Source organism: Lupinus angustifolius, chromosome LG13, assembly GCF_001865875.1.
Source record: "Lupinus angustifolius cultivar Tanjil chromosome LG13, LupAngTanjil_v1.0, whole genome shotgun sequence".
Taxonomy (NCBI): domain Eukaryota; kingdom Viridiplantae; phylum Streptophyta; class Magnoliopsida; order Fabales; family Fabaceae; genus Lupinus; species Lupinus angustifolius.
The window spans coordinates 13,129,267-13,144,941 of NC_032021.1; the positions used below are offsets into that span (position 1 = coordinate 13,129,267).

At 34.0% G+C, this 15,675-nt stretch overlaps 2 protein-coding genes across 2 annotated transcripts; one reads left to right on the forward strand and one right to left on the reverse strand.

Moving 5' to 3' along the window:
- On the forward strand, positions 713–2,432 carry LOC109363377. The gene is made up of 3 exons (XM_019609625.1): positions 713–1,372; positions 2,229–2,271; positions 2,346–2,432. Exons 1-2 carry the CDS (start codon positions 902–904, stop codon positions 2,268–2,270), a joined length of 513 nt encoding a protein of 170 aa, XP_019465170.1. The 5' UTR covers positions 713–901; the 3' UTR covers position 2,271; positions 2,346–2,432.
- LOC109325815 (glutamine--fructose-6-phosphate aminotransferase [isomerizing] 2-like) lies at positions 4,264–11,947 on the reverse strand. The gene is made up of 11 exons (XM_019558390.1): positions 11,631–11,947; positions 11,018–11,190; positions 10,544–10,655; positions 9,553–9,698; positions 8,222–8,386; positions 7,524–7,884; positions 7,180–7,430; positions 6,964–7,078; positions 5,933–6,188; positions 5,683–5,851; positions 4,264–4,919 (listed from the first exon to the last, which is right to left on the reverse strand). Exons 1-11 carry the CDS (start codon positions 11,887–11,889, stop codon positions 4,836–4,838), a joined length of 2,091 nt encoding a protein of 696 aa, XP_019413935.1. The 5' UTR covers positions 11,890–11,947; the 3' UTR covers positions 4,264–4,835.

Consider the following 15,675-nt stretch of genomic DNA (forward strand, 5'->3'; position numbering starts at 1 on the left):
GGTGGTCAGTGTAATGAAAGTATAAAAAATTAGGGGATTTGTGTAGGTGTAGAAAAGTGAGGGATGGTTTATATAATTTCGCTAAAACTCAGGTAATGTCAGTGTAATTTACTCTATTGGAAATGATAAGTTAAGTAATTAAGGAGTGAAACCACATATGAAGAGACAGAAAATACAAAAAAAGTTTTTAAAAACAATATAATATATATTAATGAAATTCCCTTGAAATGAAGTTGTGTGAATAAAATGAAATTTTGACTTTTTTTTTGTCCAAATATTTGACTATAAGATCCTAACACGATTCTTCATGAAAACAATTTTACTCATGTTAGAAAACCCTATATATATAATAAATATTAAAAATGCATGATTAAAAAACTACCTATATATATAATAAATATTAAAAATGCATGATTAAAAAACTATGTAAAAAATTAAGATAATTACAACATAAACAAATAAATCGATAATTTATTTTAGAATTTACTCCATACAAAAATAGTATTTATACATTATCTAAATAAAACATATTAAGTTGTTCTCAATTTTCAGCTAAAATACTAAAATAATTTATAACATTTTACAATTTATAAACTAAAATTAAAAGCATTATCAGAGAAAAGATAATCGGTATAAAATTATGATATAATAAATGACTTTAAATTAAAAATAAAAATCATGACGTTTGCCCCTCAACATCAGTGAATAACACATCCCACCCACAAACATGGATTGAAAACAGTTGAAAAGAGGAAAAGACAGAGAAAAAGAAGAACCTTTTGATTCATTCATTTGGTAAAGGAGAAAGGAAGAAGAAAGAAAAAATAACATCCAAAATCAAAACCCTCTCTTCCTTCTTCTTCCTCTTCCAAACACCAAAACAAAATTCATAAATACCAACATGTCTCTTTATATTCCCTCATTTGTGACAACCATAATTATCTTTTTCTTCTTCTTATTTTCTGTCGCCGTGGCTTCATTTTCTTCGAATTTCACAATTTACGATCACCTCCGTCAGCAAGGTCTCCCGGTGGGTCTTCTTCCGAAAGGAATCACGAAATACTCCGTCAACTCCGGCTCCGGCGAATTCCTGGTATTGATGGAAGAACCCTGCAATGCAAAATTCGAAAATGAAGTGCATTATGAAACCAACATCACCGGAACCCTGAAATATGGCAGCATCGCCGGCTTATCCGGCGTTTCGGCTCAGGAGCTTTTCCTTTGGTTCCCTGTTAAAGAGATTCGTGTTGATCTCCCTAGCTCTGGGCTTATCCACTTTGATGTTGGAGTTGCTGATAAGCAATTCTCTCTCTCCCTTTTTGAGGATCCTCCCCATTGCACAACCAAATCGCAAAACCATTTACAAAATCAGGTCGTTTTAAATTGCACTCTACAATTATAATTGTAACTGTTTGTGGTTTCGAGTGAGTCTCCGCAATGGCATGCTAGCGAAATTTAAAATACTGGTTGTTCCATTGTTTTAAATTGCACTCCATAATTGCATTGCGGCTGTAATATTGTGGTTTCGAGAGTATCCACAATGGCATGGCTGGCATAGTGTAAAATACTGGTTGTTCCATTCATTGCTATTAGAATCTTGTGTAGAGAAAATCCATTGAAGGAGAATAGATCAAATTTTATCTAATGGAAAGTTGGAGATAGATGCAGCCGAGAAAATTTGTAGGCTAAACCATTAAAAGGCATTAGCTTAAAATGATTTGTCACTGAACATGATTTATGATGTTGTTTGATCAATGTAGCCAAACATGTCTCTTCTTGTGGGAAAGGGTTGGTTGTTTTTGTAGTATTAGTAGTTATGATTTATGAAATTTATGATTTCTAAGCAAAATTTGATACTTTTAGTTGTCATATCCATGAACTAAACTTAGGCACAATCTTAGCATAATTTACCATGTTTGGATTACACTATGAACAAAACTTAGGTACAATCTTCAGGTGTTTGTGATGTTGTTCTTCATTAAAAATATGACATGCATAATTACTCATCAATTGATCAATGAAAGCATAATTTGTGTAAACGTTGAGTGTGCATGTGTATATTAATTAGTTTCATTAGCAAACAGTACCACAAGTACCCAAAGAGTTGTACGTAAGCTTTGTCAGTAGATTATCATTTATTTGTCTTCCTTTTTGTAACTTTTATTGTAAAATGTTTTGAATATAAAATAAGCTAATTGAAACACTTTTTAATCCAATTTCATTTTCAGGCTCATGCTGATGGTGAAGATGTTTTGAGGGCTGCATCATAGAAAGATAGAAAGCTCAGTTAGTCTGTTGCTATTGTTTTGTTTGCTTTGGTGGACTGTGCTTGCTTTTTCATGTGTACAGTGACAACAGCTGTTTTTTTTGGGGATGTAAAATGCACAAAATTTCTCCAAATTATGGATCAATTGCAGAAAACTTCCACTTTATTTAAAGTTCAGCCACTCAAATCATTGAGTCAACAATGAAGTCTTTTGCATGTACATTGCACTACACTGCATATTTTTGGTGGTAAGGTTAGGGAGTCAAGTTGCTGAATTTTGAATTGAAGGGTTTTTTCTTGCAATTACCTAGACAGAGTTGTGTGCATTTTGTTATTTTTTATTTTCTGCTTGTTTCGCCACACCTGTCTCAAGGGGCAAAATATGACTATGTTGGTAGAGGAAGATGGTGGTGAACAGTGGCCTTTGCAGATTAGCTTTGCCTATAGTTAAGGCAAAAACTGACATATATGTCATGTCAGGTTGGTTTTACTTCCACTAATTATAATACTCACGTGTTAGATCTATATTTTGGTCTTGTATTTTTTACCTACAATTGTTTGATTTTGAACCTTGTGATCAGTTTATGTAAACAAGGTTGCTTAGAACAACTCAAATATTTTAGTAACATACAACAATATGTTGGTTGTTCTTGTATTATGTCTACTGAATCCCCTATTTCCACAAATATTGTTCTATTGTTGACATCTCCAACTATAAATGTGTTTGGACCCTGTTAAGCCAGTGGTGGTTCAGCAAGGTATTCTGCATTTGCGCTATGTTTCGGCATGGTTCTACACCAGAAGAGTTGTTAGTAGAATGAAAATGGAACTATCCAGGTTACTGAATGAAGGTGAAAGGATTTATTTTTTATATTTTTACAGTATAATAAATTGATCATGACATATATTTAAAAATTTGAAAGTAGAGTGAATTATTTTTGTTAGCTAAATGATTTGATACCTTCCTGAGCTTGTCAAAACCTGCCTCCTCTGAATCTACAATACTGTATGTTAAACATGAAAATTTTGATTTCTTTTTTATGGTAAGAAGGTTTTGATTTCTATGTTAGAAAAAAATTAAATAAATAAAAGTTTAACTGATATACTTCCCATTGCCCTGTTCATTCAATTGTATTCAGGATTATAAATGATCATTGAGGTAAAATGATTCATAAATTACAAGAGCTTGGATAGTCAAAAAAAATACTATAGGCCCGCAAGAGTGACAAGTTCTTCTGCCCAAGCTACATAGGCCATAATTGTGACATTACATGTATAATTCAACTGTAATAAGATTATTTAACTGAGATAAATATCTTATGTGTAAATTCATTGTTTTTGTTTTGGAGGCCATTTGTTATTCTCGATATCTTTTTGTTCAAATTCAACTGCTCGTGCATATTTGGGGGGCATTTACAATTTTCTTTTCTGGGAGGCTGAAAGATAGTGTTTAGGAAAATGTTCAAAAATACTATCTTAAAGTTATATGTGAACATTAATTTTAAAACAAATTTGCATTCAAATACTTATTTTGAAATAAAAATATTTGGTGACTGTATTTTCCAATAATCGAACCTTGGACTTTGAAGATTTAGTAAGATCTTACACCACTAGACTAATACATTGTTAGTTTTGAAATAGATAAATAAGCACAATAAACAACTTAGGGTAATAAAGTAATAGTTTATTTGGTTATAAAAGTGTGAAAGTAAAAATTGAGTTGGGGAGTATCATTGCTCCAAATATCCAAAAGGTATTCATTAAATAAAATGCAAATAGAAATTAAGCCTATATTTATTTTTAATTCGGAACGGAGCTAAAGTAATAACAAATCAGGACAAATAGAATTTCAATCTATTGTGCTCGTAACAGTTGGATAATATTCAGTCCTAATGCATAATGAGGAAAAACTGTTCCCAGCTTTCATAGAAATTTTCCAGTGTGCCAGTGCACCTTTTTAATTCAACAAACCGTGGGCCCATGCTATAAAAACCAACGGAAAACTATCCCATATCTCAAACAGCCAACATAAAGGATCCAGTAAATTGAATACATATAGTACAGTGAACAATCTGACGAGTCTATATTGAGTTTGTGTCATGAGGGGAATGAAGAAAAATAGATGGTTTGAGAGCTACCATATAGGCTGTCAAACATTTCTCTTCCTTTCCTTCCAAAATCCAATTCGGGATCCTATGCGTCTGATTGAGAATTGAGACTTAGAGAGTAATAAAAGGAAAGAAAATGCTTTAGAATAAACTCACAAATATATTTCATGTCTCCCAAGAATTTTATTTGCCCCCATTACCCTTTAAAAACCAACTCGTAAATGGACTCAAAGGAAATTATTCATGTCTATTCTGCTTTCTCAGAAAAGGTGGGATGCTGATAAAACAGTTAGCCATCTATAAAATACAACGTGCTGATGCCCACCTTAATAACTGTCCAGACAAAGAATTCAAGGGTTTCAGCAAGTGAAATCATCTCTCGAAGGAAGAAGGACTTTTCAAGAGCCTATATTTCATTTTCTGAAAGAACCAAAACAGAAAGTGATGTCAACGAGTCTTCTTTATTGCGTGGTTACACTCTTGGCAAGATTTCGAGGCTGGTCAACATTAAATCCCCTCAGGACAGTGAGATGATAGGCCAGTAACTGCATCAAAAAGCAATAACGTTTAGTAATATAAAAGGGTGTAAAAGTGTAGGAGATTCCCACCTAGTGGGTCTAAGCAAAATAGATGTATGCAGTCTTACCTTCACAAATAAGATTAAATAATATATGTTTCAAAAGTTTCCTTTGTCAAGTAATACATTAGGGGAAGCTAGCTTAATAATATTTCAGGAAACCAGTACAAAATAGAACTGGAAAACATGCATATGTGAAATCAAGACATTGAAATTTAGATCAAATGAAAAAAACGTGTAAATAATAATTAGTAGTAGAATAGCATTATGAACAGACAGACAAATAATAATACCAACAATGCATTGGTCTACTGATGTAAGGCGCCTCTAGATTACCAGAAAGACCAAAAGGTCCAAGGTTAGAACGACATTTGTTGGGAGAGACACCTACGTACCCAAAAGGGATTAGTTCTTTACCTATTAAGTGAAGGAATATCCTTAGTAGTATCAAAAAAGACACAAATAATAGAATCTTTGACCTGCTATAATAATGTTTGCTTTTCACTGAATGTAGTAATGTTGTCGGGATAAAATAATCAGCAAAAATGGCAAACATAATATGAGAAGTGATACATCCCCTAAAATTTTAGCCTAGAGATCCTCCTAATACTATGAATTCTAAGACAATGAATGCATCTTCTCTTTCACCAACTTTACTTTATTTTTAAGAGAATCTTTAGGCTTAAACTTTTGGACGATCTAGCATTGCTAAAAAATATTACTAAACATACCTGTAATGGAACTACATTAATTACTGGTTGAAGACAGTCCTCAACCTGTGGAACTTCAATCACCTTGCAAGATTCCCCAGGGCATACAGAAGCTGCATCCCCATTCGAACACATAACTATCAGGCGGCCTTTGCGGGCATGAAGTTGTTGTATAACAGACTGCTGCTTGCTGTCAAAGATGATTAAAGACGTCAATATCAAATTCCTAATTTCATAATTCAGATCAAATAGCACACTCAACGCAACGAACCTGAAGCAAGCATCACGTGTAGCAATGACCAAAATCGGAAGATTTTCATCCACTAACGCCAGAGGGCCATGCTTCATTTCACCAGCAAGTATCCCTTCACTATGCATCAGTGCCACTTCCTTCACTTTCAAAGCTCCCTCTAGAGCAGTAGCATAGTTGTACGATCTCCCAAAGACAAGAAGAGACTGCTCAGCAATTAATAGCTGTGCCAGATCCTTCATCTCCTGATCAAGCTTTAGAACCTCTTTAACTTTATCTACAACTCAACCAAACACATAAATTAGACTTATTTATAGAACTATTTCACAGTTGCTTTGTGTGGGCAGTTGATCCAGTATTTTGAAGGAGTCCTGATAAGAATAATTTTTAGATTTACTGAAGATTGTATATAAATATGAAGATTCTAATTTCTTTATCTTTTGGATTATGTAAAGTTTATGAGGGGGAGTTGACTCCATTCAAATTAAGGTCATGGCATGCCACAAGCATCCATGAGGGCTTACAATTAGTGTACTTAGACCTCTTCGTCGATGCTGTTCGGTCCAACCAATTGAGCCAACCCACATTGGCGAAGATTCCAATTTCTTAGAATCAGTTTCAATGAAATGACGAAAAGTCTGTCAAAACAACACCTTTTTCTGGATTTCCACCTCATTATTATCATAACATGTAGGAAGTAGGATATATGGTTATCAGTTGCCAACGCTACTAACATCATTGTTTTTTGCAATATAATTACTGCTAGTGCCATCACTATAACTTCTATCATTAGTTCTTCTAATGCCTATATGACAAATATTAACACCCATTCTAGTGAAAACACTGATATTATATCAAATATTAGTTCATTTTGTAGTGACACTATCATCATTGTTAGATCCGTAAGAATGATTAAGCTTGAAAGGCTCACTTGAATCTTACTAATCATTAGAAAATTGTACTTATAATGTAATAGGACATACAGGATGCCATTAATCAACCACCAGAAATGTACCCAATTCCTGTAAGATGCTCAGTGAATAGAAACTTACTTGGAAGGTCATATAGACCATCTACAATAGCTTCTCTTCTAGCTTGACTGGAAATTGTATCCCCTCCTATTGCAAGGGCCAACATGGCCATGACAACTATTTGACTTGTGTATGCCTATAGTAGTTATAAATGTGGGAGTAAACCATTGGTTGAATGAATAACAAGAAAATATAAAATGAAATGAAGAAAGCAAACCCTTTAAATGCAACATTTACCTTGGTACTTGCCACACCTATCTCAGCACCAGCATTTATATGAACACCACAATGTGTTTTCCTTGCTATTGCACTACCAACAGTGTTTGTTATCCCAACACATAATGCACCATTATCTAAAGCATATTGCAAAGCAAGCAAAGTGTCTGCAGTTTCACCAGATTGACTAACAAAAACGGCTGTATCTTCTCGGTATATTGGTCCCTGCCTATCCAATAGGTCACTAGCAATTTCCATAGTTACAGGAATACCTATAATTTTGATATATAGAACAAAACACTAAGAATGGGGGAAAACATGTAATCTTCAAAACTTACTAAAAGATTAAGTCTGACAAAACTGACCAGAAAGTTCCTCCAAGATGGGCCTCGCTGCCAAAGCAGCATTATAACTTGTGCCACATCCAATGAAAACTATCCTTCTACTACGCCTAATTGTTTTGAGGTGATCTTTCAGTCCACCCAGAAGAACAGACTTGGATTTGCTAGATCCTCGACGTATAAGCCTTCCCCTCATTGTGGTTGTTAGAGACTCTGGCTGCTCATGAATTTCCTTCTGCATATAATGCTCATAATGCCCTTTATTTATTTGCTCAACCTCCATCTCGAGAATGGATAATGCACGTCGCACTGAGGCAACTCTGGAAAGAGGACCAACATGTTCTCCCTTGTCATTTTCAAACTTCAAAATAGAAACCCCACCATCCTGAAATAAACTTTTCAAGTAAGCACGATATATTGTATTCAAATGGACATCATTACACCAACAAGGTAATTGGCACACAAATCTGTCCATCACATCAAATACAGAATGAGAGTGAATGATAACAACATCTCAGCACGCTAGAAAAGGGAGGAGTGAAGAAACTAGTCAAGTAAACCACTGAGAAATCATGAAAAAAATATTTCCACATAACAGATTTTTACGGCAATACTTGCCAGAGTCATAATACTTCACATTTTAGTGATAAGAAGTGTGACAGTTAGACACAAAATAGATTATCTTGCATGTATAACACTGGAAAGAGAGGCTGCAACATTACCTTGAGATGAACCACTTCACCATCCTCAACAACTAGCACTTTCTTGGTATGCTCAACCACAGCATGGGCATCACTGGACAAAAACAATTCTTTAGGATGTCCATCTTTTGACAGGAATTTGTTGTCCTCAAATGCAGATCCATTTTCCTGATTTTCTCTCAATTCCTGAAATTGAGCACTAATTTCTTTAACCACCTTCAATCAGAAAATCTTCACTTACAAACAAATCTTGTTACCCACAAAAAATAAAATGAATAAAAATGGTGTTATTACGAAAAACTCCATACAAATCCAAGTTCATTCACAGCAAAAGAAAGATTCGTGGTTTAAGAGCCATCATTCTCTATTTCCTATTCCTGACTCCTGCCTTTTCATTTGTACCCTGTGCTTCACCGCCACATTCGTAACTGCTGACATAGAATACTCTATGTTCATACTTCTTTTGATTATTGGAGTTGCATGATTTTTTACATACCTTGCTGTTAAAGAAATTTTATAACTCAAAATCGTTGTTAAACTTTCGATTACTTTCCTGTACACACTATTTCTTGTTCCTTATTCAATTTCCAAACCGGAACACTTTCTGCATGCTAAACCCCTTCAGAAGTCTGAAGAGCGAATCTTTCATTTGGGAGAAGCAAAGTGGGCAAGGCAAGACTCTTAAGAATTCGTAAGGACAGAGATTTGGGTTGCTTCATTGGTGATAAAAAGCACTCTTCTTAGTCTCATTATAGTGCTCAGCTAATGGCTATGTGGATATCTCATCTTCTTCTGTGTTATGTACTTCTTTGTTCTTCTACCCCAATCATCTTATTCTTTTATATGGGAAACATGGTGGAAGGAAATATTCTAATACAAACTCTTGATAGTTTGATATTCATATTTTTCTGCTTCAAAAAGAAAGGCTAGACAAATGTATATGGCAAATTTATTTCATGACATGTGAATAGCATCTCTCTTGAGAAGATAATGGATAGTGGGAAGTATAAATAAGAAGGGAAGCCAATTAATCCAACAAAAAGTTACTCATTTCCCTCTATTTAAAACATTCATTGCTTTGACTTAGTCAGACAAGCAGCATAAAGCAAGCCTAGGCTCAGTCCATAGCATTATCAAACAAAAGTCTAACAGCTTATACTAGCTGTAGTGAAAGCATTGAAAAGAGACATTTTTTAGAGGTATTTTGACTCTCATTTGAAGCATCATCAATGAAGTCAATAGAAAAATGTAATTAATCATAGCCAGACAAGACTCTCCTGAATAGACCTGCCTATAGAGTATAGGTCATAATATCAAGATACTTAATCTCTATTAAACTGCACTCCACTTACTTTAACACCTAAGAGCAGTGGGCTACCACGCTTGCAAGCAATCAATTCATTAGGATAATGTCGACTTTTGAAGATAAGGGCATAAGCTCCTTCAAGATGCCTCATAACTTCCAGGACAACTTGACTGAAGGTAACAATCTGATCACCTGCAACATGATTGGAAAAGTACTTCAAGCTAACAATGCCTATAATGGCATTAGTGGCTCTTTATGAGAACTGAAAAGGAAAGCTAAGCTATAAACCTCTGAAAACAGTTGTGCTATGTGTTAATACAAATATAAGGCATAACCTACTGACTTAATGCAGACCAATTTAAACTTGAAAACCTGCAGGTTTATCAAATTTGGAACCAAACACGAATACCATTTTCCAAGAGATTTACAAAAGGTCGCCTTGCAGGCTGCAGCATTAATACGGTAATACTGTCTTATTCCACCATCTTTCCTTCCTCTTCATAATTTTTGATGATTTTAAATCACCAGAATATCATGAAGGGATATGCTGATTATCAGGAAATCAATTATGAATTCTTTTACCAATAAGCCAACATTATCATGTTAGAGTTTTTGTTTTTTGTTTTAAATATCAATTCATTATAATTTAGCTTCATATCAAGGGTGCCACATGTTTTCTTAGGTACTTCGTGAAACCGTTTCAGTTGTATACAGCACTGCTCTATCATGAACTCAACCATGCTCAAGTCCATTAGAATAAATAACTGTCAGCGGCCTGACCTACTAATATAGAACGTAACTAATAGGCAATAGCGATCATGACCTATACCTTTTCTAGTAATTTAATGCAATCACAAGTGGCTACCAAGATGGAATAAACAAACCTGATTACCTTCTAAGGCACATTAACTTATAACAAGCAGGCACCGATCACAGTTTAAGAGAAAAAAAGTATTATACATAACTTTGATAAGATTATAAAACATTAAAGCCTAAATAGACATAAAGGAAATGCTTCATTTACCAATAAAAGCTACCTGCTGCTTCATTGGCTTTGTCATAAACAAACTTTGCAAGCTTCGGAATGACTTCCGTGTCGGTTTCAGATTCAAAGATGAAGCCATGTCGGACAAGTGTTTCCTTCAAAACCTAAATACGCAACAATAAACATAAAGAAACCCTAAGTTTGGTGTATTTTTTAAATAGAATACAACAAAAAATGAACATCTTGCTATCATTAAAGTGAGTGGAACTATGTAGCGTTTGGAAGACGTGTTTGGTAGTGGCAAAACATAACATGGTATATTTGGTGTATTTTTATTAAATAGAGCAGAACAAGACAAAAGATTGAAAAGTAAAACACATTAGTTCTACTAAGAAATGGAATAAAAAAGAGCACTTTTTCAATTCTATTCTCTCCACACGCTACAATGTGCACCAAATTCTTGTAAGCAAATTCACAATACAGAATCTTCAGAAAGGGTCATCAATAGAAAGGTAGTGAATGCTACCTCATAATTAGTGATAACACCATTGTGGACAACAAGGAAATCATCTTCAGGGCCAGATGACTGAGGATGACTGTTCCTGGGAGCAGGCTCTCCGTGAGTTGCCCATCGAGTATGTGCTATTCCCGCATGTGTCAAAAATGATTCCTCCAAGTTCAGTTCCACATCTGCCACTTCTGTTATTCCATTTTTCAAATTAAAATTAATTAATTATTCAACCTGATTCCGAAAATAAATGTAGCTAGTAATTTTACAAGTAAACCAAGAGCAGCACATTATATTGAAATTTGAACAACACATGTGAGGATGTAGTGTTTTAAATCACTTGCAAGGTTTGAAAGAGCGGTTGTGGTCGAGGTCTCGGAAACTATCAAAAACCTCAATGTTTCAGACAATTGCAGCCATATGTGATCTATTATGAGGCCACATTTGTAGGTAGCTATGATTTCGGCCATACCGAAGACCTTATCATATCGGTCTAGTGGCAAACTCAAGTTTAAAACCTTAATTGCGGTCATACTACATTACATTTACCGCGATTGCGAAAAAATTGCAGGAAAATGATTTAAAACATTGTGATGGTGTAAAGAAATAAGGGAAAACTGAAATTGTGGACCTTGGTAAACGGACTTAACGAGTGATTCAATATTTCCCTCCTGGCGAAACACGAGAGGAGGAGGAGTGTGTGCAGAAATGGAATTGGAAGAGGAATTTGGATCGCCATTAACAGAGAGAAATGAAGCAGAATCGATGGCGATTCCCGCGGAATCATAACCGCGATACTCCAAACGCCTTAACCCATTAAACAGAACCTGTAATATGTAGCTTCTTTCTCTGTTCACGTTGTAATTCAAATACGCAAATATCCCACACATTTCTCTTCTCTTCTCTTTGATTTTTTTGGTTTCTTACTTCAAAGGAACCTGGAATTTTATAAGTACTGTATTGCTTATGTTTTTTTTTTCAACCAGGTATCCCTCACCAGTCACCACCGGTAAGCCTTTATAGCTATGCTGTTTTTAATAAGTATGAATCAAAATTTTCAATCAGATCCAATAAAAATATTATTATTTAATTATATAACTTAATTACTGAAATAATTATAAATATCTAGTAGGTTAGTGGGTTGAATTTTTATTGTATAATTGGAAGAATATTAATTTTTTTTATGAGTTAATTTTAACTGATTTAGTTGTATGTTTATTTTTATTATTATATGATACATATATTGGGTTCATTTCAGACATTTTCTGAACTGGAAGTTAAGAGGATTTATTAATTGGTCGCGCCCAATCTATTTGATTTGTTAATAATTAAATCAGCAACTTCCACATTTTTCAAATTTTAAATGGGATCAAGTGTAATTTTGTCATTTGATTCTGTATCATGCATGCTGATGTGGAGTTTTCCGATCGGAATGGTGCAATCAACTTCCCAGGTAACTTTTGCCTTAGCTACTAAATGGTTCCCATAAAAAAGTAGGAGTTTTTAGTAACGAGTACGGATCCTCTTCGATAATGGAGAGGCCAATACCTTTTAGGATAGTTACATGTGGCATAAAAAATATGGTCATGATTCTGTAGTAAAATAAATTCAAAATTTAATTGAAAAAAAAAAAAAAATCCCTAAATCTTTTCTTCCTCTCCTTCCGAGCAAGCAACACTACGTAAACTTCTTGTAATTCTTTTTCCCCTTTTCTTCCATGCTTCCTCCTTCTCACGCAAACACACTTTTTTCTCAATTAATTTATTATTTTATTGCACTCCTAGTGTATCTAAGTGAGTAACATAGATTCCCAAATAATCTTGTCCCACTCCTAGTGTATCTAAAAAGTTTTAACCTTGATTCAAATCATCGTCTGATTATAAAAAATATGATTGAAGGGTCTTGTCATTTTATTGCATTAATAGTATTGAAACAAATACATTACATTATTCGGAGTAACTCACAACAATTGAATTGACAAGAGAGGTCCTCCCTGCATTAGAGGAAGCTTACCTCCGTGGGAGAAGATGAGGAAAGGATTTAGAGAGAGGAGTGTGTTGGTGTAAGAAGGAGAAAACAAGAAAGAAAAGGGAAAAGAGGATTACAGGAAACTTACCTTCATTATTGCAGGGAAGGAGAGGAAGAAAAGATTTAGAGATTTTTTTATTTTTTCAATTAAAATTTGAATTTATTTTCACTACAAAATCATGACCATTGGTCTCTCCATTATTGGAGAGGATCCAGACTCTTTAGTAACTGCCAGGATGTTAGTTACATATCTATATGTTTTTGTAATAAAATTAATTGATTATGAGAGATATTTTGTATTTATTTACCCACATTTTTATTTTATAGAATAAATTATTCAATTTTTATATATTTCATTTTGTGTAATTAGACTATATTTTTATATTTTGAGTATTTTATATTATAATTTTTGATTGGATATGATTTAAATTATATTTTTTGTTTTTATTAGAATTTTCAATTTAAGATGAGAGAGGTAGTTGCAACATGCAATTAATGTCTTGGTGTTATCTTCAAGAATATCCATCCGGAAGCATTGCCCCTTATATCTTGGATGATACATTGCCCTGAAAATGTCAAACTGAATTTCATCATCTTCTACTCGAATTATGAGTTTCCCATTTTCCATTTTTTGTTGTTCTCATGAATGGACGTCCAAGAATGAGTGAGATTTCTACTGTTAGGTATCAGTAGTCTAGGAACACCTAGAAAGGGGTTGAATAGGTGTAGCGGTTAACAATTACTGGTTCTTGAACTAAAACCCAACTGCTGGAAAACAGTCCAGTTAATCGATTAACAGCAGGGTTTAATCGATTAACTATTGCACAGAGCAAAATGATTAGACAGACAAATTTCACAGTAAAACACGTATGCAAAATGTTCTCTAAACAACCCTACACAATAGAATGCAATGCTATGGATTTCTGAGTGATGCCTTGTATTTATAGCATGGAGAATAAGTGGTTACATTCATTGCAAAAACAGTTTAACAGTTAAAACAGATTTCAGTTATAACACATAACAGACTAGTTAATCGATTAAGGCTTCCATTTAATCGATTAACGGGGCAACATAATGACACAAAATTCAGTTAAAACAGAAAACACATTTAAAATAAAAGCAGTTGAGTTAATCGATTAAGTTATCACGTTAATCGATTAACTGGAACATTTATGCATATTTTTGAAATGGTAAACTTCTCATATGTTATGCACAATATACATACATGTTTTATCAATTATATTATGCATAATATGCACATATAACATGTATGATAGATGCATGGACATACAATTAACTAGATGGTGTATCTCATGAATATGATATGTCAATTAAGATGGCTTAAGAGACTAGCATCTAGGTTTACCACCTAACCTATACTCACTTACTACGGCACACATCCCAGACTACTTAGATTATAGACTCAATTTATATCCTAGCCTAGACATGACCAAATGAGCATAAGGCATTTTGATTGTTGAGTCATCTTTAAGCTTTGTTAAAACATTGTCTTCATCAAAACATAGGCAAAGACATGCTAGTGTTATTCTTGACGCTTTGCACTTTCAATCTCCCCTTTTTGATGATTACAAACACTTCATCAAAATTCTTCAATTATTGATGGATAAGCTTGATGATGATTTTGCAGTGAGGTTGACTGAGGTTGTTTTTGTGAGAGCAAAGTTAAAACGCATTTGCTTCCTTGTAGGTAAGCAAAAATTATGTACGGAAGCTTGATAGAACAACCTGCAAAAACACTACACAAACCTGCAAAATGTATATAACACAACAAGCAATCTTCTCCCCCTTTTGACATTATCAAAAAGATAAACGTATTCAATTCTAGTCAAAAGTTAGGATAGTTATTATGGTTAAGACAGACTGAAATTAATCAATTAACCTTGGGTATGTAACTAATTAACCAGTTGTTAAGAAGCTTGAACAAATTCACAGTTTTTACATCATTTAATCGATTAAGTGAAATTGTTAATCGATTAAATTGACAGCAGATAGCCACAGAATAGTTTGAATGACATGAGGGGTTATGCATAAGCAAATCAAGCATGGAATGATTACGCATTTGATATATTTAAGCAGTTTACAATAGGCACAATCCTTCAACATAATTACATATACCAATCATGATCCAGATTCATTTCAAACAAATTGAGGTGCTATATGCAACATAATTAACAAGCAAATATAAACGCGATAATTCGAAATCATTTTGCCACAAAATGTAAAGCAGTATTTCAACAGTAGATATGAGTTATTACAATCCAAATAAAACAATAATGCAACACAAAACATAAGATCTCAAGAGGAAATATGATCAACAAAGTCCATTAGCTAGGAAGACTACACTAAGGCTCTAAGGGTTCCTATCTAAGGATGAGATGGAGGATTCTAGTTGTCAGGAGTCGACGAACTACTACCACCCTTGATGAAGACACTCAACTTGTTGAACTCAACAATCATTCTTCTATTCTGAGACTCATTAGCAGACTGAATATGGTTCCGCAAGGATTGGTAATGGTTGTCAATGTATGCATTCTGACGTTCCTCAAAATGTTCCAAATCCGTATGATATGAATCCTTGAGTGACTGAAAGTGAAGGTCCATCCTATTATTGAGACGTTGTTCCATAG